This window comes from Onychomys torridus, chromosome 20 (assembly GCF_903995425.1).
Source record: "Onychomys torridus chromosome 20, mOncTor1.1, whole genome shotgun sequence".
Classification (NCBI taxonomy): Eukaryota; Metazoa; Chordata; class Mammalia; order Rodentia; family Cricetidae; genus Onychomys; species Onychomys torridus.
The window spans coordinates 8,871,297-8,896,619 of NC_050462.1; the positions used below are offsets into that span (position 1 = coordinate 8,871,297).

The 25,323-nt window shown below is 40.4% G+C and overlaps 2 protein-coding genes across 4 annotated transcripts in view; one reads left to right on the top strand and one right to left on the bottom strand.

Annotated features, from left to right (window-relative positions):
- The first annotated feature begins 6,196 nt into the window (after positions 1-6,196).
- Positions 6,197-19,045, top strand: Sycp3 (synaptonemal complex protein 3). Of its 2 annotated transcripts, none has more exons than XM_036170047.1 (9): positions 6,197-6,272; positions 9,521-9,657; positions 10,034-10,097; positions 10,489-10,523; positions 12,979-13,096; positions 14,012-14,111; positions 16,755-16,853; positions 18,539-18,643; positions 18,766-19,045. In XM_036170047.1, the coding sequence occupies exons 2-9, from the start codon at positions 9,531-9,533 to the stop codon at positions 18,817-18,819; spliced, it is 702 nt and encodes a 233-aa protein (XP_036025940.1). In that variant the 5' UTR covers positions 6,197-6,272; positions 9,521-9,530; the 3' UTR covers positions 18,820-19,045. The 2 variants fall into 2 exon arrangements, with proteins under 2 accessions (XP_036025940.1, XP_036025939.1); XM_036170046.1 differs by lacking the exon at positions 6,197-6,272 and adding an exon at positions 7,471-7,664.
- The window catches only part of Chpt1 (choline phosphotransferase 1), a 35,579-nt gene continuing 28,931 nt past the window's right edge, over positions 18,676-25,323 (bottom strand). The window contains exons 6-9 of one of the 2 annotated variants that reach the window (XR_004943291.1): positions 24,654-24,812; positions 23,529-23,654; positions 21,129-21,332; positions 18,676-18,845 (exon numbers count right to left, since the gene is read on the bottom strand). Coding sequence is in view for 1 of the 2 variants with exons in the window: in XM_036170045.1 (XP_036025938.1) it covers positions 18,801-18,845; positions 21,222-21,332; positions 23,529-23,654; positions 24,654-24,812 (441 nt within the window). In the remaining variant the exon portion in view is untranslated. The remainder of the gene's footprint in view (positions 18,846-21,128; positions 21,333-23,528; positions 23,655-24,653; positions 24,813-25,323) is intronic. The other variant, XM_036170045.1, reaches the window with a different exon arrangement.

The following is a 25,323-nucleotide window of genomic DNA, read 5'->3' on the forward strand; positions in this document are numbered from 1 at the left end:
TCAGAAGAGGATTTCAGATCCCCTGGAACTGGAGTTGTGAGCCATGTGGTCCTGGGGATTGAACTCAGGTCCTCAGGAAGAGCAACTAGCATTTTATTTTTTTTTTTAAACGTTTCTTGTTTTGTTTTTGTTTTTCGAGACAGGGTTTCTCTGTGTAGCTTTGTGCCTTTCCTGGAACTAGCTTTGGAGACCAGGCTGACCTTGAACTCACAAAGATCCAACTGGCTCTGCCTCCCGAGTGCTGGGATAAAAGGCGTGCGCCACCACCACCTGGCAACTAGTGTTCTTAATTGCTGAATCATCTTTCCAGCCCTGTGCTTTGAGCTCAAAGTCTTTGAAGATTGGTGTTACTACTGCCCAGATTCAACAGTCTTGAATGGTTGTCTGTGGCGTGTATGGCTCTGAGATATAAAGTGTGAAGTAATGTAAGGAAAGGTTAGTATTGTGACATAATAGAGAATGTTGCTTTATGGGATGGGGGATAGATTCTAAATGGAATTTGTCCAAAAAAAAAAGAGAGAGGGGAGAGGGAGAGAGAAGGGATTTCTGGGTACTATATAAAAGCCAAGAATTTATTTTGGAAAAGTTATAGATAATGGTCATATAGATGTAATACAGACTTCTGCAGTTAGATGGGCATAAATTGTACCCAATGAGAAGTTTGGTAATGGTGGATAATAAAATGCAAGCAATCATAGAATCATTTAGATAATGATTCAGCAGGTTGTTGGGATAGAATTTGATGAGCAGTCAGTGGCCAGAAATTTTAAACTTTAGAAACAATTATTCAAGTGAAATTCTATAAAAGATTAGAATGTGTCTTAAGCCCATTTGTGGTTATAAAAATACATGCTTGCCAGACAGTTGTGGCGCACACCTTTAATCCCAGCACTTGGGAGGCAGAGCCAGGCAGATCTCTGTGAGTTCGAGGCCAACCTGGGCTACCAAGTGAGTTCCAGGAAAGGCACAAAGCTACACAAGGAAACCCTGTCTCAAGAAACCAAAAAAAAAAAAAAAAAAAAGATACATGCTTGTGATCCCTGCATTCAGGAGGCTGCGTCATGAGATTTGCATGAGTTCAAGGCCTGCCTGATTCCAAGGTCAAGGTGCTGGTAGGTTCAGTTGTCTGCTGAGTGGCGCTCTGCTTCCAGGTTGACACCTTGAATGCTGTGCCCACCTCCCCCCCCCCCCCCCCCCCCCCCCCCAGAAGTGAATAATACCTTGTGCTGACAGGGCAGATGTCAGAAAGACAAAAGGGCAGATTCTTTTTATCCATCCCTTTATAGGCACAACTAATCATGGTCACCAAGGTTCCGCCATTATGGGTTAACACCATTACATGGGTGATTTAAGTTTCACAGAAATCCACTTGCCTCCTGAGTGCTGGGATTAAAGGTGTGTGCCACCGTGACCATCTTACTGTATTTATTTTTCCTGTGGCCAGGGGAGGTATATACATGCCACAGCATACCTCCAGAGGTAGGAGAAGAACTTGTCAGTTGTTCTTGCGACATGGATCCTGGGAAACAAACTCAGGCCATTAGACTTGGCAGCATGTGCCTTTCCGAGCTGAGCAACCTCACCAGCCCTGGTAGTGTATTTTTCCAGACTGGCGTGGTGGTGGCACACATCTGGCATTGCAGAATTATGAAGAATAAAGCTGGAAGTTAGTAAGTTCAAAGTCTTCCCAAGCTACTTAACCAAGGGAAAGAGAAAGAGTGAGAGAACATCCCAGTTCCAGCCCCATCTTAAAATTCTCACCATTAAATGGCAGTCAGTCTTTCTATTCAAGACTCCATGAAATTCATTGGTAGGCACTGAAATGTGCTTGGGTTGCCAGGGACAGATGTACCTTAAACTTCTTAAAAAAGAGGAGTACCAGAGACATAACCTATGTGATGGTCAGTACTGTCCATTTGACAAGATCTAGAATCTTCTCAGAGGCAAGCCACCACTGGACACATCTGTAAGGTTAGGTAAACGGCAGTTGGGAGATCCATTCTACATGTGGGCAGCACCTCTGTGGTGGCCCAGATGTGAGGAAGTCTGAGGGGGAGCTCTAGTATGGTCAATCCACGAGAGTATTTAATAAGTAATAGGGATTTATTAAGATATAAGTTAAATACACTCACGAATACAGAACGGAGTAGACCGTTGATGTCGTCCTCTTCTCCCTCCTTTTAAGAGGTCACATACAACAGCAGGAAGCACCGCCTCTTTCGGGCCCTGTAGCTCAAGGTCATGGGCGGAGCAAATAGAGCTCTTACTTTGCCAGTAGCCTCTGCTGGTGAGTGTCTACCTCGCTGACAGCTTTCTTACCCGTGGCTGCCCCTGCACTGATGCTGCTGTGGCTGCCGTCCTTTGAAAACACCTGAACCCAGCTTCAGCCTTTCAACACAGACTGCACATCATTGGCTCTGTAGGAATTCCAAGGCTGGCATTGTTGGACTGCCCAGAGCAGAAGGTGTAAGCCCGTCTAACAAATCCCCCTTTAATATATATTCATTCCACCTTCCTCCAGAGACCCCTGACTAATATACCCTGCCTGGACTATTGCTCAACTCTATCCCTGCCTCTCTTCCACGTCAGTTCTATCCCCACCAGAATGAAGGCATGCCTCCCAACTCATCTTTCAGAGAGTCTAGAAACTTCACCTCTGGTTTAGTCTAGACAATCCTGATTGGGATTGAACACAATGGTTAGTTTATTTTAGGCTCTGTCTCCTGGCATGAGAAATGGAGCCTTTCACCCACAGGAGGCTTGCAAAGTCCTACAAGAGGACTACCCTTCCTTGAAGCTGTGTGTGTGTGTGTGTGTGTGTGTGTGTGTGTGTGTGTGTGTGTAAGAGCACCACCGCCCTCCTGCATGTATGTGGAAGACCAAGTCCCTAGATTGCCCAAGTTCAAGGCAAGCTGCTATATTTGAAAGTACTGAAAAATTCAAGTCTGGTGATTAAAATGCAACCAACTTAAAAATGTTGTTATTGGGGGCTGGAGAGATGGCTCAGTGGTTAAGAGCACCGACTGCTCTTCCAGGGATCCTGAGTTCAATTCCTAGCAACCACATGCTCATAACCATCTAGAATGGGATCTGATGCCCTCTTCTGGTGTGCAGGCAAACATGCAGCCAGAACACTGTATACATAATAAATAAATGTTTTTAAAATGTTATTGAAAGCACAAGTGTTATAAAGAACACAGTAACCACGCGATGGTGGCACATGCCTTTAATCCCAGCACTTGGGAGGCAGAGGCAGGTGGATCTCTGAGTTTGAGGCCAGCCTGGTCTACAGAGTGAGTTCCAGGACAGGCTCCAAAGCCACACAGAAACCCTGTCTTGAAAGGAAAAAAATAAAATAAAATAAAAGAGCACAGTAAGGAGTCTGCAAATGTGGCCAATATGTAGCCTGGTGTTAGAGTAGCCACATGCACAAGGTCTTGGCTTAGGTCCCCAGTACAGAAAAAAAAATAAGTTAATTCATTTTAAATGTAGCTTTATAAGGTATAATTGGGCCTTCCTTCTGCTCTCCCTCACCTGCCAACTTCACTTTGGACCTTACACTGTACCAGCAACGCTATGTATGTTTTCACAAATGGGCTGTGCATGCCCCGGTTGGCCTGTGCCTGCAGACAACCTCTTCTTACTGCTTCCCTTGCCTTTTCCTTCTTCTTGGTTCATTAATCTCCAGCTCATACCTCGTGGTCTATCACTGGTGGTTCACCTAATGTTAGGGTTTCTATGGCTATGATAAAACACCATGATCAAAAGCAAATTGAGATGGGGGAAGTGTTATTTCATCTTACACTTCTATATCACAGCCAGTCATTAAGAAAGTCAGGATAGGAATTCAAAGGCAGGAACCTGGAGGTAGGGGTTAGATCAAAAGCCGTGGAGGAAGGCTGCTTACTGGTTTGCTCCCCATGGCTTGCTCAGCCTGCTTTCTTAGACAACTCAGGACCAACTGCCCAGGAGGTGGCACCTCTTGCCAGGGCCTGGGCTCATCCATGTCAATCATCAATCAAGAAAATGTCCCCACAGGCTTGCCTGCAGGCTCATCTTTTGGAGGCATTTTCTCAATTGTAGTTCCTTCCTCTCAGATGATTCATTAGCTTCTGCCAAATTGACAAAAAATAGGCAACACGTAATAAGGAATTTTCAAATTGTTATTTTTATTTTATCCAGTATTACTGTAGGAGAGAGGAGACTGTGCCACAATACATGTGTGGGAGAGGCCAGAAGACAACTTTGTGGAGTCAGTTCTCTCTCTCAGGTTCCAGGAATGGAATTCAGGTCTCCATGCTTCTGCAGCAAGCACCCACCTCCTGAGCCATCTCACTGGCCCTTCTGAGACATCTACTAAGAGACCAATCTATCACATGGCTTTTCTGCAGAGTGAATGTGCACTTGAACACATCTTTGCTAGCCTATATTTACATAGTGCGTTGCTTTAATACTTTTTATAAAATATGTCAGGCACTTCAGAGCACCTAGAAAGATACTGTCAAAAATTACTTAGCCTTGTCAAATACACACATATACACACACAGAGGGGAAGAATAAATGCACACATAATGTTAAGATAGTTTTTTAAAAAAAAAGTCTTCTCCAACTGGCCACCAAGTGGACAAACCAAGTGATTCCAATGCTGGAGAGGTGGAGGAAACAGAGGCAGGAGGATCTGTGGGACCCAGCCTAGCTCACTTGGTGAGCTACAGGAACCAATGAGAGGCCTTTGACATCCCAAATTCACACACACACACACACACACACACACACACACACACACACACTTGAAAGACTAGTAAGAGTCAACCTGTCTCAACAAACTGAAAAAAAAAAAAGTCAATTCTCTCTAATTTGGTCTATAGATCAGTGACAACCCTCCCACATAAAAGAAAATAAGAAGGTTGGTTTTGTTCGTTTTTAAAGGAGCTGGGAAAACCATCTAAAATCATGTAGGAAATGAAAGTTCAAGAACCCACAGTGTATCTATGAGGGAAAACACGGTGTGGGACTTGCCCTATCTGATACCGAAAGTTTGCGAAGGCTGAGGTGATGAAAATTGTGGTTTGGAAGCAGGGATATAGGGAAAATTGCTGGTGTAATAAGCAGGAACAAGCTCAAGAACTTTGGGAAAGTTCTACTTTGATTTGAGCATTCCATACTGCATACATGTGTCAAATGATCACACCACACCCCATAGATATGTGCAGTTGTTCTAGCAAGATCTTTCTTGACATAACGCTGACAGAGAGATAATATGACACCCTGAAAAGGGAGAGCACACACTTCTTAATAAAGTCTATTGAGACATCAATTTCCATAAGAAAAAAAAGTAATAGGATGATTGTTTGATTTGAGGTACAAAATGGCAGGCAAACAAAACTAAAATTAAAAAAAAAAAAAACACCTTATAGTTCTATGGAACTTGTACAGGAATGATTTTTTGTCATCCAAAGTAATGATAAATTTTAAAAAAGAAAAAATGAACCCAGAAAGTTACAGAGATGAACAGCTAGCATAAAAGTCGGCTTCTAGAGTCAGCTCTAGCGCTTGCTCTGCGTTTGCATGATAGTCCTGGCTGTCTACAGTAAGAGTGGTTCTTACTGCAACAAGGAAAAGTGAGTTGCAGAATAGTACAGTGTTGTACATTTTTTGCTATTGCAATGCTCAAACATAAACAAAACTATTATATATTGCCATGTCAAAGACCATGTGTATGTGTTATCAAAACTCAGAAAACGTAAACCGGCGTTTGGCTTACTCCATAATCCCAGCATTTAGGAAGCCAAGGCAGGAAGATTACCACGCGTTTGAAGCCAGCCTGGGTCAAAGTGAGACCCTGTACCAGAAAACAAAGAATCAAACAAAATCATCAGGAAACGGGAGATGGATGAGTTACACAAATTCAGAACCGTTTCCGTACACCCCTGAGTGAGGAACCGCCGGCAAAGACGGCCGGGTCAGGTGGCGTGATGGAGAGGGGTACGGCTTGGACGCGTCTTCCTCCAGTTCAGTGCAGGACCAGCAGAAACAGCCCTGGGTAGGGGCGATGTGTCAATCATGAGAGTGCCCCGCCCTCCGTGTCCCTGCGGTTGGCTACAGCGTGCGAACACGCACGCGCCTGGAGAGCGGGGGCCTGGGCACACCCCCACGGGGCGGGGCTAACGCGTCCAGCCAATCAGCGCGGAGCGCGGTCGAGGCCGCGCTGGGTTTTCTCCCGCGCAAAGGCGAAGCTCGCTCAGAGGCGTCGCGGCCGCGGAGAGGCCCAAGTAAGGGCTGGCGCGGCGCGGGCCGCGGAGCGGAGCCCAGGCGGCGGCTCGGCCCTGGCGCCGGGCCGCGGGGAGAGGGAGGAGCCCCGGCCCCGGCTGCCCTCCGGTGCCCAGGCGAGGACGCCACCGCCGAGCGGGGCAAGATGGGCACGGCGGGCCTCCCCGAGGGCAGGGCGGGTCACCAACCGTGGGCGGTGTGGGCGGGCGGGCCTGAGACGGGACAGCTCCGGACGGCGGGGCTGAGGGCCGGGGGTCGGGGGTCGGGGACTGAGGGCCGGGGGTCGGGGTCGGGGACTGAGGGCCGGGGGTCGGGGGTCGGGGACTGAGGGCCGGGGGTCGGGGTCGGGGACTGAGGGCCGGGGGTCGGGGTCGGGGCCGAGGGGGGCGGGGGCGGGGCTGAGGGGGCCGAGGGGGTCGGGGCTGAGGGGGGCTGAGGGGGTCGGGGCTGAGGGGGTCGGGGGCCGAGGGGGTCGGGGCTGAGGGGGGCTGAGGGGGTCGGGGCCGAGGGGGTCGGGGCTGAGGGGGGCCGAGGGGGTCGGGGCTGAGGGGGGCCGAGGGGGGCGGGGCCGAGGGGGGCGGGGCCGAGGGGGGCTGAGGGGGGCGGGGTTGAGGGGGGCGGGGTTGAGGGGAGCTGAGGGGGGCGGGGACCAAGGGGGGGGGGGCCGAGGAGGCTAAAGGGTCTGTCGGCCTAGAGGTCAGGGGTGGGGGTGTCAGTTGGGGGCTGAGGGCCGAGGGCCTGGGGGTCAGGGAATTAGCAGGGGGGTCAAGGGAGTTAGTCCTCAGAACCTAGGAAATTGGGAGTCCGGGGCTAAGGAGATGAGGAGGCGGGGCCTGGGGGGTTAGGGGTCACGGCTAAGGAGATGAGGAGGCGGGGCCTGGGGGGTTAGGGGTCACGGCTAAGGAGATGAGGAGGCGGGGCCTGGGGGGTTAGGGGTCACGGCTAAGGAGATGAGGAGGCGGGGCCTGGGGGGTTAGGGGTCATGGCTAAGGAGATGAGGAGGCGGGACCTGGCGGGGTAGGGGTCACGGCTAAGGCGATGAGGAGGCGGGGCCGGGGGGGTAGGGGTCATGGCTAAAGAATGCTGGGGTCAGGGCTGAGCGGGGAATTAGTGGTTGGGACCTAGGGAGTTAGCTAAGGTCAGGCTGAGGGAATTAAAGGTCAGGGCCTAGGGGAGGGGGGGGTGGGGCCTAGAGAATTGGGGATTGGGATGGAGAAGTCTGGCTTAGGGGTCGGGCACTGAGAAAATTAGGGCATGGAATTGTGAGCTATGATCTAGGGAGCAGGTAGGGGTTGGGCACCGAAGAAATTTGAGATCAGGGCCGAGAGCCTAGAAAATTCGTTGTTGGGTGCTAAGGGAATCATCAGTTGGTGCTGAGGCCGTTGTGAGTTGAGGTGAGGGAACTGGGGTTAGGGGAATGAAGGATTCTGGTTGGGTCAAGAGGGAATTAGAGGGTGATGGGTTAGGTATGCTGGGGCTGAGGGTATTGGGCATTGGGGTGAGGGAGGGGATAGAGCATTCGTTAGAGGGGTTGGAGCTCAGAGAATCTGGGGAATGACAGAATTAGTGGTGGTGTTGAGGGAATTAAAGATTGGTGGTGTGGCAGTTAAGGGAAGTGGTGTTTGGGAACTGAGGGATTTAGGGGTTATATATGATAGAATTGGGGTTTGGGATGAGGGTGTTAGGGCTTGTGGGTGAGGCCATCTAGGGAGTTGGGGGCTGAGAAAGTTGGGTGTTGTGTGGGATGAGGAAATTAGTTGGAGGCTGAGAGAATGTGCCTTTGGGGGGATTAGGGATTGGGTTTGAGGAAATGAGTTCTGATTGAGAGACTTGGGGCTAAAGGCACTGGAGAGCTTCCGGATTGGGGGCTAGGAAGTTCATTGAAAGGCTGAGAGAATCGGGGACTAAGTGGATGAGGGAATGCAGTGTGAGAGAAGGAAAGCAGGGGTAATGAGAGCTGAGGGTGGAGGACTGAGGCTTAGGTGTTTGAGGAGTTGAGAATAGAGAGCTGAGGGGCTGGGGTAATTAGGGATTGGAAATCCACAGCACTATGAAATGAAGGTCTTAGGGCCTGAGGGAATGATGGCTTTGGGTGTTCGGAGACAGGTCCTAGGAACTGAGGGGCTAAAGCTCTGGGTGGTGGTTTAAGGAATAAGAAACGGGTAATGATGGGCTGTAAGGGTGTGACTGAGGGGCTAGTGAGACTGTAGGTCTGTGGAATGAGGGCCTGGAAGGAATAGAGGACTAGGGAGTAATAATGGGCTGAGTGGACTGATGGTTAAAGGAATAGGGGCTGAAAGAATAGGACTGGGAGCATGAGAACAAGGATTGGGGAGTTGGTGGACTGGAGGGGCTGGGAGCTAAGGGAATTAAGGCACTTATGACTGAGGGGGAACTGAGAAGAGGGCGCGGGACCTCTGAGTGTTCAGTGTACTTATTCTGCCCACTCTGCAAGACCCCTTCATTTACTTTAATATGCACACTATGGAAGTTTTATAGGTGTATTACTTTCCCAAGGTCTAGAAGACTTTCTCTAAAGTAGGCTTGTTCTGTGTAATCATCCAGCATCAGCCTCTGAAGTACTGCAATCCTGGTGTGTGACACTTTGTTTTTTTTAGACAGAGTCTCGGTGCTGTAACCTAGTTGCCCTGAAACTCCTTATATAACCACTGTGAATTTTATGCCTGAATTTGTGCAGTGCCGAAGATGGAACTCAAGGCCCCCTGTATAGGCACTACATTCCCAGTTCTGTAGAGTAGATATTCTAGATTTATATTGCTGAACCAATTTTTGGAATGCTTGTGATTTATCCTGTTGGTAACTATGATTTCTGAGATGCAAACTTAACTAAAATTTACCAAGTGTCTGGCAGATAGGGCCAAAATTCAGATCTAGTGGCTGCATGCAAACAAACATTTGGAGTCAAATGTTCAAGCTATCACTTGAACACTGGTGTTTTTCTCTTTTAAAATAGATAAATGATAAACTATTAACTTTTGGTACAATAAAAAAGGAAATCAGGCTGGCAAGATGGCCCATTTAGTAAAGGTGCTTGCTCTCAAGCCTGACTGGAGTCTGATCCTGAGGACCCAATTGGTGGAAGAGAATTGACTCCTTCAAGTTGACTCCGTCCTCCACATGTTTCTACCCCCAAATAAACATAAAAAAAGTTTACTTAAATGATGTCTTTGAATTCAGACAGTTGAAAGATTTGGGCCAGGGGTTTGCTGTTTTTTGTTTTCTAAACAAGGAAACTAAAGATGGTGCCTGGTGGAAAAAAGCTTTCTGGGAAATCTGGGAAGCCATCATTGGTGGATCAGCCTAAAGCCTTTGACTTTGAGAAAGAAGATAAAGATCTGACTGGTTCAGAGGAGGATGTTGCTGATGGTAAGTATCTCTAATGTTGGGTATTAACAGTGTCCTAGAGTTCATTTGTTTTGAACCCGCTACACTTAAAACTGAGAGAAGTAAGCATTTTCACATACTTTCTCATCAGATCTTCATATCTCTGTATAAGAGTTGTAGCACTTCAAAGAGTATCCCTTATCTCTGCAGTGCCAATAACTTGATAAATATAGTCTGACCTGAAAATTTGCTTGTATAAAATGGGTTGTGAATTGTGATGTGATTTCATTTTTCAGAGAAAATATTACATTTGCTTATCTGCTTTTAAAATTTTTACAAAATCCTGAAAGAACTGAAAATAGACTTCATTAAAACTTACCAAAATAGCATAGTTTCAAATTTTATTTTGTTAATACAGAAAAGACTCCAGTAATTGAAAAACATGGAAAGAAAAGATCTGGAGGAATAATTGAAGATGTGGGGTAAGATGTTAAATATGAGGGTGATCGTGTGTGTGTGTGTGTGTGTGTGTGTGTGTGTGTGTGTGTGTGTGTGTGTATACGTACACTAAGCACTTTATGTGGGTGTTAAGATAATGTCAGTTATTCATGCTTGCTGCAGGCTTTTAACTGAGCATTTCTCAAGCCCCAAAGATGTTTTCTTTGTTTAATAAATTATTTTAGAAAAATTTACTTAAGGTTATCTAGCAAGTAGTGATATAAAATACTTGATATGTGGTATTGTGAATCTCTAAAAGGTTTTTTTTTTTTAAATTTTGATGGTGCTAGGGATCAAACCTTATGCACATTGGGCAAATGTTATATTGCTGAATTACATTCCTGGTCTTAATTTTTTAAATGTAATTTTTCACAGAGGTGAAGTACAGAATATGCTGGAAAAATTTGGAGGTATGTTTTTGGGAGATAATTTAATGAACATTGTTTAAAATTGTATGTGAATATTGTTTAATGCCTTGTTCTCATTTATAGGGTTATGCATAAATATTCATGATTTAGCATCACAGATTTTTCTTAATCCTTTTCCATGTATGAAGTTAACGTACTTTTAAGAATTTTATAAAAATAGAGGGGAACAGTTTTCTCTACTTTATTCACAAAGTATGTCAGTTTTTCATTCACACTTTTTAGGATTCTTCTTGTGCTCTTTCCTTTATGGGGGAGTATATAAATTAAAGCATCATAAGAGAACTGTTATTTTTATAGTAATAAATTATGTAATTGAAAGTAAACAACAACTTTTCCAGCCATTGAAAGATAATCAGAGCCAAAGAACTTAAGTTTTAAATGTTTTTGTATGAGTTTAATTAGGAGACAGCATTCTGCTTATTTGCTTCTCTTGAGACGGTGTCAGGCTGGCTGCAGCTTGCTAGTTAGTCCAGGCTTCCCTAATCTGGGCACCACTTTAGCCTTGTGGGTGCTGGGATTACAGGCATCAGTCACCTTGCCTGGTTTAGGAGAATCACTTTTTAAATTTTTTTTACATTTTGGGGAGAGAAGTGGGCAGCATTCATAATGCATGTGTGGAGGGCAGATGACAACTTGCTGGAATCTCTTACCTCCTACTATATGGATGGATCCTGGGGATAATACTCAAGTTGTCAGACTTGGCTGCAAGCACCTTTATTTGTTGAGCCATCTCATCAGCCCCAAAATACTCTTTAAAAAAAAATTGTTTCCTATAAGGATTATTCATACTGTTAAGTCTTTTTTTATCTTTAATAATTGCCCTATTTGGGAGTAGCAAAATGCTTACTTATTTTCTGGTTTTTCAAAACAGGGTTTCTCTGTGTAACCCTGGTTGTCTTGAAACTCACTCTGTAGACCAGGCTGGCCTTTGAACTCACAGAGATCCGTCTGCCTCTGCCTCTGCGTCCCAAGTGCTGGGATTAAAGGAGTGTGCCACCACACACGACAAATGCTTGTTTTATAAACTTACTATAAATGCTAGAAATACAAATATTATAGTTACACCATAGTTACCAAAAGGTAACTTTTATGGCAAAAAGGCAGATGCATAGTAAACATTTAAGGTATTAAATGTTTTATGAACTGCCATACTTATCAGTGATAAAAATGCCCTATAAAAATTACTGTGAACTGGGCTTCGTGGCACACATCCAGCTCTTGGAGAGAGAGACAGGTGGATCTCTGAATTCAATGCCAGCATGGTCTACATGATGAGTTCCAGTCCAGCCAGGGCTATGTCATGAAACCCCATCTCAACAAAACAAAAAACCAGTGCACAAAAAATAATCTTCCATTAAAGTATTATAAAGTATTCCTAGATGCATTATCTAGATATTACACCGAGACTGCTTTAAAAAAAAAAAATATGTTTAATGGTATTGACTTACTTTACAAATTTTATTAGTAATCCTTTGGGATTCTCTAATTTACTATTTCTGATACAGTCCTAACAATTGTTCCCTGAGTGTGGCCTACCAAATGGAAGATGTACTATAAATTTAGAAATATTTAGCCTTTACTAGTGTTTATTCATAAGTCTGGCCTTGACCTTTCTTTTTACTCATTCCTTATCATCATAAAATTTTTTGTTTGTTTTGTTTTTTTGTTTTTTTGAGCTGAGGATCGAACCGAGGGCCCTGTGCTTGCTAGGCAAGTGCTCTACCACTGAGCTAAATCCCTAACCCTTATCCATAAATTTTAAATTTACCTTCAGTTATAAGAATCAGAATTGAGATAAAGTTGGATGTTTTATATATTTCTTATTCTAAAATACTTAAGACCAAAAATGTTTGAGAATTCAACCATTTTTGGTCTCATAATGTTTGCATAGACTTTATTGGCTGAGCTTCCCTAGTCTGAAAATCCAAAATCCTAAGTGTTCTAAAGCACATGTTTTTCAAAAGCACATGTTGGTGCTATTTTTAAAATTAAAATGTTTTAATTTAAATTTTATATTATGAGTGTGGTATATATGTGCTGTGGCACCCATGTGCAAGCTCAGGTCAGAGGACACTTGGGAGTTGATTCTCCTCTTGCACTGTGGGAGATGACACCTCTCAGTTTTGCCCCTTCCACTGTGGATGCCCAGGATCAAACTTAGGTTGTCAGGCAAGTGGTTTTTGTTGTTGTTGTTTTGTTTTGTTTCTTTGTTTGAGACAAGGGGTCTCTATGTTTCCTGGCTGCCCTAGAACCCACTATGTAGACCAGGCTGGCCTACAACTCACAGAGACCCCTGCAAAGCTCTGCCTTCCAAGTGCTGGGATTAAAGGAATGTGCCACCATATTGTTGAATCAACCCATATTTACATTTAATTGGTTATATGGAACAAAATCATTTTTTTTCAACATTAAATTTCAGTGTTTATTTTCAATATAGCTGACATCAACAAAGCTCTTCTTGCCAAAAGAAAAAGAATAGAAATGTATACTAGAGCTTCTTTCAAAGCCAGTAACCAGAAAATCGAGCAAATTTGGAAAATACAACAAGAGGAAATGTAAGGTTTTAAAAGAGCTACATCTTTATTAATTCTTAGTATGTCCTGGTGTAAATCATGTATGGAAAATAGCATCATCTGCTTATTTAGTGAAAATGCTTGGCTTTTTTTTTCTAATCAAGTAGTCCTATAACCTCATGTCTTCAAAGAATTGAGACGTTTCTTAGAAATCAGTGAAGATTATTTCTCTTTTTAAATAACTGAGAGATTATTAAATTATATCCATTATGGAAATATATTAACTTGAATAAAAGATGTAGATGTTGTAGAAATTAACTGTGTGAAAAATGTAGAAAAATTAAGTTTTTATATTGTAAATAATTTATATATTTTAACCAATTTGACTATTTCTTCATGCTAAATCTTTGCTGTGGGGGGGAGGGACAACCTAAGTGAAAAAATTTAATTTTTTTCTCTTTTGTTTTTTGAGACAGGGTTCCCCTGAGTACCTTTTCTGGAACTCACTCTGTAGCCCAGGCTGGCCTTGAACTCACAGAAATCCACCTGCCTCTGCCTCCCAAGTGCTGGGATCAAAGGTGTGTGCCACCACCGCCTGGCAGAAATAATTTAATTTATAAGTTTATAAATAATTTAATCTAAATTTATAAATTTAATAATTTATCAGAACTAATAGATTCAGTAGGAAAAATGAAAAATTCCTTGGAGAGTAAAAGTAAATTTTCCTGGAAAACATAAAATAAAACTTCCTTAGTTTTCAAGAACTAAAGCATATGAGAAGACATCTGTTAGAGAAAAAAAATACTGAAATCAACCTAAATTTTATTTTTAATTTTCTTATCAAAATATTTAAACTATTGTTTCCTTTTTCTAGCATAAAATATGTGAATTGAATTTGTCTTGAATGGTATTTTCACACTGGTATGAAATTTGACAGGATTCATTGTTTCTTTACAGACAGAAGCTTAACAGTGAATATTCTCAGCAATTTTTGAGTGTGTTGCAGCAATGGGAACTGGATATGCAGAAATTTGAGGAACAAGGAGAAAAACTAACTGTTAGTATTACAACTGACTTTATAATTAATCTATTATAATTAAACCTCAAGTAGAAATGAGACCCTGGTCATATTTTATGTCCATAGAACTAAGACAAGTTATATTACCCATTGCTGGCTACATGTTTTAATATTGCCAAATCATAAACCACAGAAGTATAGGTGCATACAATATTCCTAAAGGCATTGGTCTTCTTAATAGCTGATATCTTTGCATTTTTAAGTAAAAGAAACTTGTCAATGGGTAAAAGGAGAATTACTGGATTTGGGGGGGGGGTAAGTTAGCTTTAGACAGTTGAATTGGGGTGGGGAAGGGTTGCTTATTTTAGTGTCATCTGGGCTGCTGCTAAGCCTCCATGAACTTTTTTTTTTTTTTTTTTTTTTGAGACAGGGTTTCTCTGTGTAGCTTTGCGCCTTTTCCTGGAACTCACTCTGTAGACCAGGCTGGCCTTGAACTCACAGAGATCCGCCTGGCTCTGCCTCCCGAGTGCTGGGATTAAAGGCGTGCGCCACCACCGCCCGGCGCCTCCATGAACTTTTAATCTAAGTTAATTCTCCCAGGCCTAGACCTACAAATTTAGTGACTGCATAGACTGAGACAGTCTTTCTGAATATCTTTGCAGAAAATTCACATGATGGAACATCATTATCTAGTTTGGATCATTTGTTCATCCCTAACCAATCAGTGTTTACTTGTCCCATCCCATCCCATCCCCCTCGCCCCCTCGCCCCTTATGAGTGCTGGGGAATGAATCTAGATGCTTTGTGCATCCTACAAAAACATGCTATCACTGAGCTATAACCCCCATGCAAGAATATGGTTTATGAATCCATATTGTATTATTTCTCTATCTCCTCTGGTGATGGAAGGCAACCCCAGTCATTCTTGTTTTTCTGAAACAGGGACTCACTGTGTAGTCCAGGCTGGCCTTTATTTCATAGAGCTCCACCTGCCTCTGCTTCTCAAATATTGGGATTGAAGGTGTGACAACCATGACCAGTTGTTTCACTTTTTTGTTTGTTTTTGTTTTTCAAGACAGTTTCTCTGTGTAGCTTTGCGCCTTTCCTGGAACTCGCTCTATAGACCAGGCTGGCCTCAAACTCAGAGATCCACAAATGGTGATGAAAACTATTCTCTTTGGATTCTGTTTTATTTAGTAAGGTCATCAGATAGTGAAAAGTCATACCACCATGTTAGAGTAATTACAGTTGAATTTTACAAGATAGGGATTTATTCAAGTAAATGTAACTAAGAAGGTGACAAGGTGTATATGCAAAGTAGTATTATACAACTTAATTTGGGAAATACAGTAAAAGGAAGAATACAATTTTAGTCCTGAATTAAGATTGAGCTATAGTACTAAAAAGTAAGCCAGAGTAGTAGGCAGGCAGTGGTTGACTATACAATATGCTGGAGAAACCATATGTACAATTAGAGCCTGGATTATAGAAACCTATTTGGAGCCAAATTCTGCTTGAACATAGCTGTGAAACAAATAATTTACTGTTGTTTCAGTTTCCTCATCTCTGGATGTAACTGATGATGAATACCTATGCCAAATAGTTGCAGAGCACTGAGTTTCTGTGTGTGTGTGTGTGTGTGTGTGTGTGTGTGTGTGTATGTGTACGTGTGTACACTTAAGGGGCTCAAAATAACAAGTTAATACATTTTGTCATTACAATACTATAGAAAGGTTATACCCTTTATAATGGCAAAATCTAGAATATAAGAATGTAAGTGAATGGATTAAAGAGGCTAGAAGTCAAAGCCATTGGTGGAGTAGATTAAGGAATAAGAACATTTAGAAATTGAAATTACTAAAAATAAGATAGTCTTGAGGCTAGGGATGTGTATCAGTTGGTAGACTCTAGCATGCACAGAGCCGTGTGTTTGATCCTCAGTACTTCATAAACCAGGTGTGGTTTTCACTTTCAACTCTGATGACCTTACTCACTAAATAAAACAAAACATGCTTATAATCCTGGCATTTGTGAGGCAAAGGGACCCAGCATTTCAAGGCCATTTTTTTACTACATAGTAAATTTGAGGCGAACTCGAACCCTGCCTCAAAACCTTGAACACTGAGATTTCCTATTCCTATCTTTTATGGTGGTATATGCCTGTAATCCCAGCTACTTTGGAGGCTGAAGTAGGAGAGTCACAAGTTCCAAGTCAGGCTGTGCAACATAGTGAAACCTAGTCTCAAAAAGGAAGTGTTTGGGGCTGGAGCAGTGGCTCAAAGGTAAAGAGTTGTTACTGCTCTTGCAGACGAAAGGGTTTCATTCTCTGCACTCAGACAGTAGCTCATAATTGCCTGAAACTCCAGTTTCAGGGGGTCCAATACCCATACTATACTCAGGCACACAAAACAGTTAGAAATATTTATCCTCGTTGACTGATAGGATTATTTTAGTGAATATTAGTGGTAAAAAGTGATTAAACCTAGTCATAATAGTTGTTAAAATACTAAAGATATTAACCTTAAACTGTGCCTTTAAGTTTAATGTGGAAGTATTTTTGCTAAATTTAAAAATAAGGCTGTGATAGAGCTCAGAGCTAAGTGTTTGCCTAGCATGCATGAAGCCCACAATAGCAAAAACATTTACCAAATCATTACAGGCTTTTTTAAAATGTGTTTACAGAATCTTTTTCGTCAACAACAGAAGCTCTTTCAGCAGTCTAGAATTGTTCAGAGCCAGAGACTGAAAGCAATCAAACAGCTACATGAGCAGTTCATAAAGGTGAGTTACACATGATAACATGTTTTTGATTTGTTGTGTCTTTTTGTTTTTGTGTTTGAGACAGGGCTCACTTTATAGCCTGGCTAGCCTGAAACTTGCTATGTAGACTAGGCTGGCTTCAAACTCACAGAGGTCCTCTTGCCTTTCTTCCCAAATGCTGGGATTAAAAGAGTGCACCACACCAACAAAGCCCTGCTCTCTGTATCCTTTTTAATTTTACATTGTTACTATTATATTGTTCTAGAATTCTTACCTCTGGAGTGGTTCATTATGTCTTTAATTTCTGCTGTTACATTTATTTATTCGCTGCTTGTACTATTTCACGCTCTTATCACCCTTTGTCTATTAAAACTCTCAACTGATTTCTCTTTCCTTCATTCCCTCCTTTGAGTCTGCCTTATATCTTTCTAAAACCTCCTTCCTGAAAATGTGCCTATAGTCTCCTGTTCTAAATTTTTAGGTATTTAGGATTTCCCTTGAAATGAGTCTTTTTAAGCCTCACAAACTATACATGTCTGTTACTCCAAACTCTCTACATAATTGCTTTCTCTGAATCCATAGACTTAACATATTTCCATGCTTCAGTTATACTATTCCTATAGAATATTTTAAGTTCCCTTTTAATTAATGAAATAATATGCCTTCTGTCACTAAGTAGGAATATTTGTGCATTCCACTGTAAAGCTACAGGAGTTTCATTTCCATTCTTGTTTTTATAATTTATAAAGTTACATTATTCTTGTTTATATAATTTTTCTGATTGAAACAAGCATGTATTACCTTTTTTTTTTTTTTTTTTTAGTTTCTACACAGAATGTAGTACATTTTACATATTAGGCAATAGGTAAACTATTTGTTGTATGAATATTAAAAAATTTTAAACTTTTTAGCTAGGTGTTATTGCACATTCCTCTAATTCCAGTAGAGGGGAGCCTGAGAGTTTGAGGTGAGCCTTGCCTATATAATGAAATCCTGTCTAGAAAAACAAAATACTAAGGCAGAGTTCAATCTCTAGAACCCACATGGCAGAAGGAGAGAATCCAGTACCCACAAGTTGTCCTCTACATATAGTGGCTCGTATATGTGTGACACACACACACATATACACTGAATGGAAATGTAATAAAAAATTCTTAAAATAATCTAATAATTTTTATAACTTGAGAAATGACTTCATACTACAAATATTTTATTATGTTTTGTGAATTCCAGTCACATTGAGTCTTAGTCACAATAAGTAGACTGTACCCAGATGTTTTAAGAAACTGAACAGAAATTTTCAAAATGGTCTTATCAGTGTTTCTACTGTTTCTATTCCTGGGTTTTGTTTTCTTCTCAGACAGGATCCTATGTTGCCCAGACTAGCCTCAAATTCTCAGTTTTCCCATTCTGTGTAGCTCCCTCCCCCATTTTTCTTTTTATCACCTTGACCTTAATACTTCATTAAACTATTGTTTTGAGCAAAGATGCTACTATTGGTACTTTATATAATCGCATCTGATTAATGTATGATATATTTTACTTGTTTATGGTGGGAAACTTGGTCTATAGGAGTTAGACTGCTGGGGTAAATAACGAGCATTATTTGAATAATTAAAAGGTTTTTAACTTTTGAAAAATTTACAATTTTGAGCCCATGATTAGAAGTTACAGTTTATAACCAAAGTGGCCTTTTTGTGTTTTAGAGTTTGGAGGATGTGGAGAAAAATAATGATAATCTATTTACTGGCACACAAAGTGAACTTAAAAAAGAAATGGCTATGTTACAAAAAAAAGTTATGATGGAAACTGTAAGTTCTATTTTAAATTGTAAAAATATGGATTAATGGAGACACTGAAATGTTTTATTTGCTGAAATTTTTATAACATTTAACTAAAAATTAAACGTTTCATATCTCCTTTCATGAAACAGCAGCAGCAAGAGATGGCAAATGTTCGAAAGTCTCTTCAGTCCATGTTATTCTGATGAGTCTTTGAAGAAAGAACTTGAACCTATGTAATGTGATACAATTAAAACATTAGCTATGACATGCCTTTAGAAATTATAGTTTAAACTATAACATCCGTAATCGTTAGCTTGTTTAAGTGGAAGACTTCTGTTTCTATTAACTTCTAAATAAACCTCAACAGCTGTGTAAGTAGCAGCTATTTCAATGTCCACTACAGTCACAATAAAAATGATTTAAATTTAACATTTGGTTTCAGTGTATCTCTTAACAGTTCTAAGGTGCAAAGTTCCAAGAATGGATGGTTGTTTTGTTTCTAAGAAAGGTCTAATCCTCTTGCCCAGATTAGTCTCAAACTTTTGGGAGTAAGTGATCCTTATACCCCAGCCTCTCAAGTAGCAGGAACAAGTGCATGCCACTACTCCTGACTTACACTGTTCTCCTCTAAGGAAAAAACCCCACAGAATCTGTTTTATGTGTACATCTTTATGTTTACTAAAAGAATAGATCCAATTCTAAAAAAAAGAGAATCTACAGTTTATTGAAAAGAACTTTAGTGTGTCTTGGAATAAATTATAAATGCTAAAATCATTAATAAATCCAAAAATATAAGTATTAGTTTTAAAATACATATATTTATGAATATCTCATATTTCAAGGTCAACAAGATACCATTTAATTGGGCTGGTCTGTATTTAAATGACACATGCCCTTAGTAATGATTAAGAACATTATCGCAAACACAGCTAAAGTTATTTATGGTCTAAGTATTTCTTTATCTGTTTTCAAATATGAATTACCTAGTTGCCTTTTCCATTGTAACATTCAGTAAATATACTGAAACTTGTTTTCACATTCATTTCCAAACTTTAACTTTTTAACTTTTAAAATAGGCATTTATATAGAGAAACTTTAACTCAATTTCATACATGTTGAATTGCTTCAACATTTCTTTGAAGTCAGTTAAACTTACTAGTTTTGCTGAAACTGCCGTCAATGAAGAATTCAGAACAAAACATCCCATTTGAAGGAAAGCAACAATCTATTTTTGTTCATAACCCACCCTTTTAAACAGTCTAAATCTTTTTATCTTCTATGAAGCAATTACCCCTCTACCATTAGCTTTGACATTAAAAGGACAGTTCGATTCTTTATAAATACTTTTTTGGGGGGTGGGCACACAGTGTTGCTGGGGGATCAAGCCAGGGCCTCACCCATGCTAAGAATTCGTTCTTCACTCAGCTATGTCTGCAACATGGACTAAACCTTAAGTATCATTTAAGCTTTTAAGCTCTTTCAGAAGTTTACCAGGCATTAGAGAGGCAAAGTAAGTACTTCAGAGTGTTTTCTCTGTTTTCACATATTTTTACCTTTTGAGAAATATATACTTTTTAAAAAATCTCCTTTTCTTGCTTGGAATACTTTTTTTAAAAGTACATGTGTATTTGATTATTTCATCATATGGCATATAGCCTATGGAGCTTTTGTATGAAATTAGAAATAAGGTCATATGAATCATAAGGTCTGAATAGTGTTAAGATAATTCTAGTATTTATAAAGAAAATCTTAAGTATTTTTCAACTAGAATAGAAAAAACAATCAGTACCTAATGTCTTTAGTGTTGAATAACTGACACTTGTTTTTTTTCTAAGTTACTAATTTCCTGTCAGTTATTTTAGATACTTTTTGTCTTCCTTGGGGACTTAAGGTCCATTTTTTTCATGGAAGTGAACTGTTTTACTTGGACTACTAAGATACAAGGTTACCCTCAAAGATTAACATTTTGCTGAATTGATACAACAGGTTCTTTTTTTTTACTAAGTACAAATTACAACAAAATTCCCATACCACTGTTTTAAATTCTAGATAGTAGACTCAAGTATATCTTTCTATAATTAGCATACATCTTTTAAACAATGGCTGTTATATAAAAATACTTCAGTGTATCACTTGACTCAATTATAATAGTATTGTTATATACTTAGTATTTGAGCTCACTTTTTAACTTTCATCAATCAAATGTCACTGCCAAGAAGGCTAGAACTATTTTTGAGTTCTGAATATTTGTATAATACCTTGGCAGTCAACACCCCAAGTCTGATAGGTATTTTGTAGACCCAGTGCTTATTTAAATTACTGGGGTTCAATTTCTTATTGTCCTTAGTATTTAAATTTATTTTTTGTTCTTGTTTCTAATATATACATTATATTATACTGGTGTCAGTGATAAAATATGTTAATGACGAGGGATTCATTACTGACAGACATAATGGAAACTACTAGATTTATGTTTTACATTTAAACATAACCTTATAGATAATATACTAGCCTCCTGCATAGGGGGATTTCCTTCACACATAGGTTCCCCTAACTGCTCCTCCTCTTTTCCTTGGGCTACTAGTCAGTCAATATGCTTGTGAACCTGATCAGGTGCTTGTTGACATGAAGTCTTGAAGATTTTTAGATGAAGGTGTCTTGAAATTTGCAGGCACAAAGAACTAAAGTATATCATCATATCAAATGAAGAAATGACCTTTGGAAGCAAAAAAGAAAATACAAAATGGGTTATGGTTCATCTTTTCTAAAAGTATAATTTTTCTATCAGTCCCAACTCCCCTCTCAAAATGTCCTTAAAATTGCTAACTGAAAATACTGTATTTTAGAGTACTCTTTATACCTCTCATACTTAAATCTTACATCCTTAGTGGGTTTTTTTTTTTTTCTTAAACAGAGTCTATGTAGTCCTTTTTATGCTAGCCTTTATCGTGTCACCTCTCTTGCCTCAGTTTCCCAAGTGCTGAGATTACAAGCATGTACCACAATGTCTAGATATTCTGGGTATTATAGAAATTGAAACATAGGTAAAAAGACTAAAGTACAAATGCTCAAAAGCAGAAGAACCTAAGTTGTTGTTTTTCATATAATTTCAATGGCTGCCCTTTAAGCAACAGCTGTCCTAATCCTCAGCTACCAGCAGTGGTTACACCAAAAGGGCAGCTACTACAGGGATTCTGTTCTCTAAGGCACTGCCCTCTCAAGGCCACTAAAGGAAACTAAATCCCTACCCCTTTAAAGGGCTCAGGATTTAAAGGTTGAGTGAAATTCTGCTAGCTAACCTTCTCTCCTTGCTTGCGTCTCCCCAAAAACCAGCATCCTTCTGCTCCACCCCCACTTAAGAACCCTAGCTACACATGGTTCCTTCCTACCATTTCCTATCAGCTAATTGCTGATTCGGCCTCCTGACCGCAGGTTAATTTTACTTAAATGTGACACATCTTTGCGTCATTAAATATTCCACAGCATAGACAAATGTAACACATCCTAAATTAATATCCCACCACACTGTCTTCTGACTCTACATTCTCCCAACTTTATGCCACTCAATAAAGCCACAGATTTCCTATTAGGATGGGATGTTCACATATTTTTATTCCTTTGACATTTAAGAACCTAAAAGGCCTAGAAAGACGACTGTAGTCAAAGGAAGCATACATCAAGTTCTGCTGTATTTAAAAATGAAAAGGTCTATGATATTGCCTAGAAATTAGAGTCAAATACTTTCCTTCAGAAAATAAAGGCCAGAAAAAGCTTTTAGGAATGGAATTCTCACCCACAGGAAAAGCTCCTTTTTATTTACTTGGAAAATTCTATCATGCTCTTTATATCTCTGAAAGCTTTCCCCTAAAGATACCATGGACCATAGATGTTCTGTTTGACCCATGCATGTTTTGTGTGTCTGAACTGCCTTTCATACAGTGTTTTTAAAGAAAAAAATTGCCGGGCAGTGGTGGCGCACGCCTTTAATCCCAGCACTTGGGAGGCAGAGGCAGAGGCAGGGGGATCTCTGTGAGTTCGAGGCCAGCCTGGTCTACAGAGCTAGTCTAGGACAGGCTCCAAAGCTACAGAGAAACCCTGTCTCAAAAAAACAAAACCAAAAACAAACAAAAACCCTGTCTCGAAAAACCGAAAAAAGAAAAAAGAAAACAAAGAAATTAACATTTCCAGTTCATCAGACTGTTCTATCATTGGTGTAAATCAGGCCAATTACTATTACAGATAGGTGCTTTAGCTGGATGATGGTGGTGCACACTTTTGATCCTAACACTTGGGAGGCAGGGGCATGTGGATCTCATGAGTTTGAGGCCAGCCTGGTCTACAGAGTGAGTTCTAGAACAGCCAGGGCTACACAGAAACCCTGTCTCAAAAAAACAACAAAAAATAGGTGTTTGATTTTTTTCCCCTCCATTTTTGGGGGAGGTTCTGGCCATATTCAAGGTTGCTTACCTCAAACAAAGCTAGTCTTCAAATCCTATTCTGAGACACGTGGTACTATCTGTTCTGTTTCTCCAACATTAAGTGCTAACACCAACCCCATCCAATTGGCTTGTTACCTGATACAAGCTGGGGATAACTTTAATAAGCCTAAGTAAAGTTGGAAAGTCTTGGGCAAAGTGGAATTTTTTTCTTAAATGTCTGTTCTGATTTGGGGGAGAGAAAAGAGTTATTTTTAGTACACAGCTAGTATTTCCATGATCTAGGTTGTTGGAAGCCTGACCTCTCAGATACGCCAATCACTTCTACTTCTACATATAATATAAAATGATTCATGGATTAAAAGTAAATTAAATTTAAATATACAGAGATACTGACTATATATCATAAATACATAGTCTCACTGAAATGGTTCTTAAACTGTGAGCCAACACATTAAAAGCTCAAATGTACTTACCATTGCTATCCATAGAACAACATATTCATCTACAAAATTATTAAAGTATTGGTCTAAAAACAAAAGACCCGGACCAACAAAGACAGTATCTTGAAGATATAGTTCACTTTTCGTCATGTGAGCTATCTATAAAAAAGCAAATAAAATAATTTCACTGTTTTTTGCTCTAATTTTCAGGACACATGACAATAATTCACTATTAAGACAAGTCTATTTCATTTCATACTTGATAAAGGAATATTGAATGTACATCTCAAGTTCATGAGCAGATAGCTTATTAAAAGTCCTAATATTTAAGTTCCTTGATATCAGAAAGTTATAATTGACTATTATTGAGGAACAAAGGAATTGACCATACTATTAACTCATAGTTTTACATAGAACACTGTAGCAGAAATCTTATTAATAAAATCAAACCTGAGGCCAGTTATTGGGGTGAATACTGGAAGATCAGAGGGACAGAACAAGCCACAGCTACCTCACCTCACCAGTTCCTCAGCTGATCCTGTTTCCTCAGACTGGGAAGCTTCTGTGTCCTCACCGAATGGGTCTCAGCTGAACTGCTGCTCCAAAGCCTAAAAGCTTAACCAGCCAAATGCTAAACCAGCCAAATGCTTAACTAGCTATGGTTCCTGGTCTTCACGCCTTATATATCTTTCTGTTTTCTGCCATCACTCCCTGGGATTAAAGGCTGGGTTTCTGGGATTAAAGGTGTGAGTCACCATGCCAGGCTGTTTCCAATGTGGCCTTGAACTCACAGAGATCTGCCTGGCTCTGCCTCCCGAGTGCTGGGATTAAAGGCGTGTGCTACCACTGCCTATCCTGATGTTTAATTTATTTTTTTTTTCAGAGCTGAGGATGGAACCCAGGGCCTTGGCTTGCTAGGCAAGCGCTCTACCACTGAGCTAAATCCTCAACCCCTCCTCATGTTTAATATTGTGGCTGTTCTGTCTCTGATCCCAGATAAGTTTATTGAGGTACACAATGTTTTGGGGAACACAATACCACCACAGAACACAAGCAGCTATTTGTTGTAAAGGAAAACCAACATTTGTAAGAAATTGTTTCCAGCTTTGTGGAAGGCTATAATATTTATATATCATGAATCATAAAAAAATTTCTTACCACCAATTTTTGTGCAACTTTAGCAAAGACACATCCGAACATTAAGGTATAAAGGCAAGGGTGTTTTTCAAACACATTTGTTGCAGACTTTTTATAGATCATTATTGCCAATATAATGATTAATCCTATGTGGAGTCCAGGTGACAAGACACTGGTACCCTAAGGGATAAAAGCAAAATACTTAATCACCACATTTTAACACTTCATATATTACATGGCAAACATTTTCATTTTCTGTTTTATTATAAGGATCTAGACTAAAATTTTTATTTTGAATCTCTGTTCTTAATTTCTTCAAAAATGAAAATTAATGTCATCAAAAGGTAGTATAAAGTCTGACTGATAATAAATGTAGATCTGTGAATACAGAAAATGATACATAATAGTCATAATGTTTCACAAAAAACATGTTGAAAAGCACCAATATGGCCGGGTGGTGGTGGTGCACGCCTGTAATCCCAGCACTCGGGAGGCAGAGGCAGGTGGATCTCTGTGAGTTCGAGGCCAGCCTGGTCTCCAAAGAGTTCCAGGAAAGGCGCAAAGCTACACAGAGAAACCCTGTCTCGGGGAAAAAAAAAAAAAAAAAAGAAAAAGAAAAGAAAAGCACCAATAAATTCTCAGAGGTTAGCAGAGAAAACGCCTAAAAAAAAAAAAAGTCTTTATAAGCAGA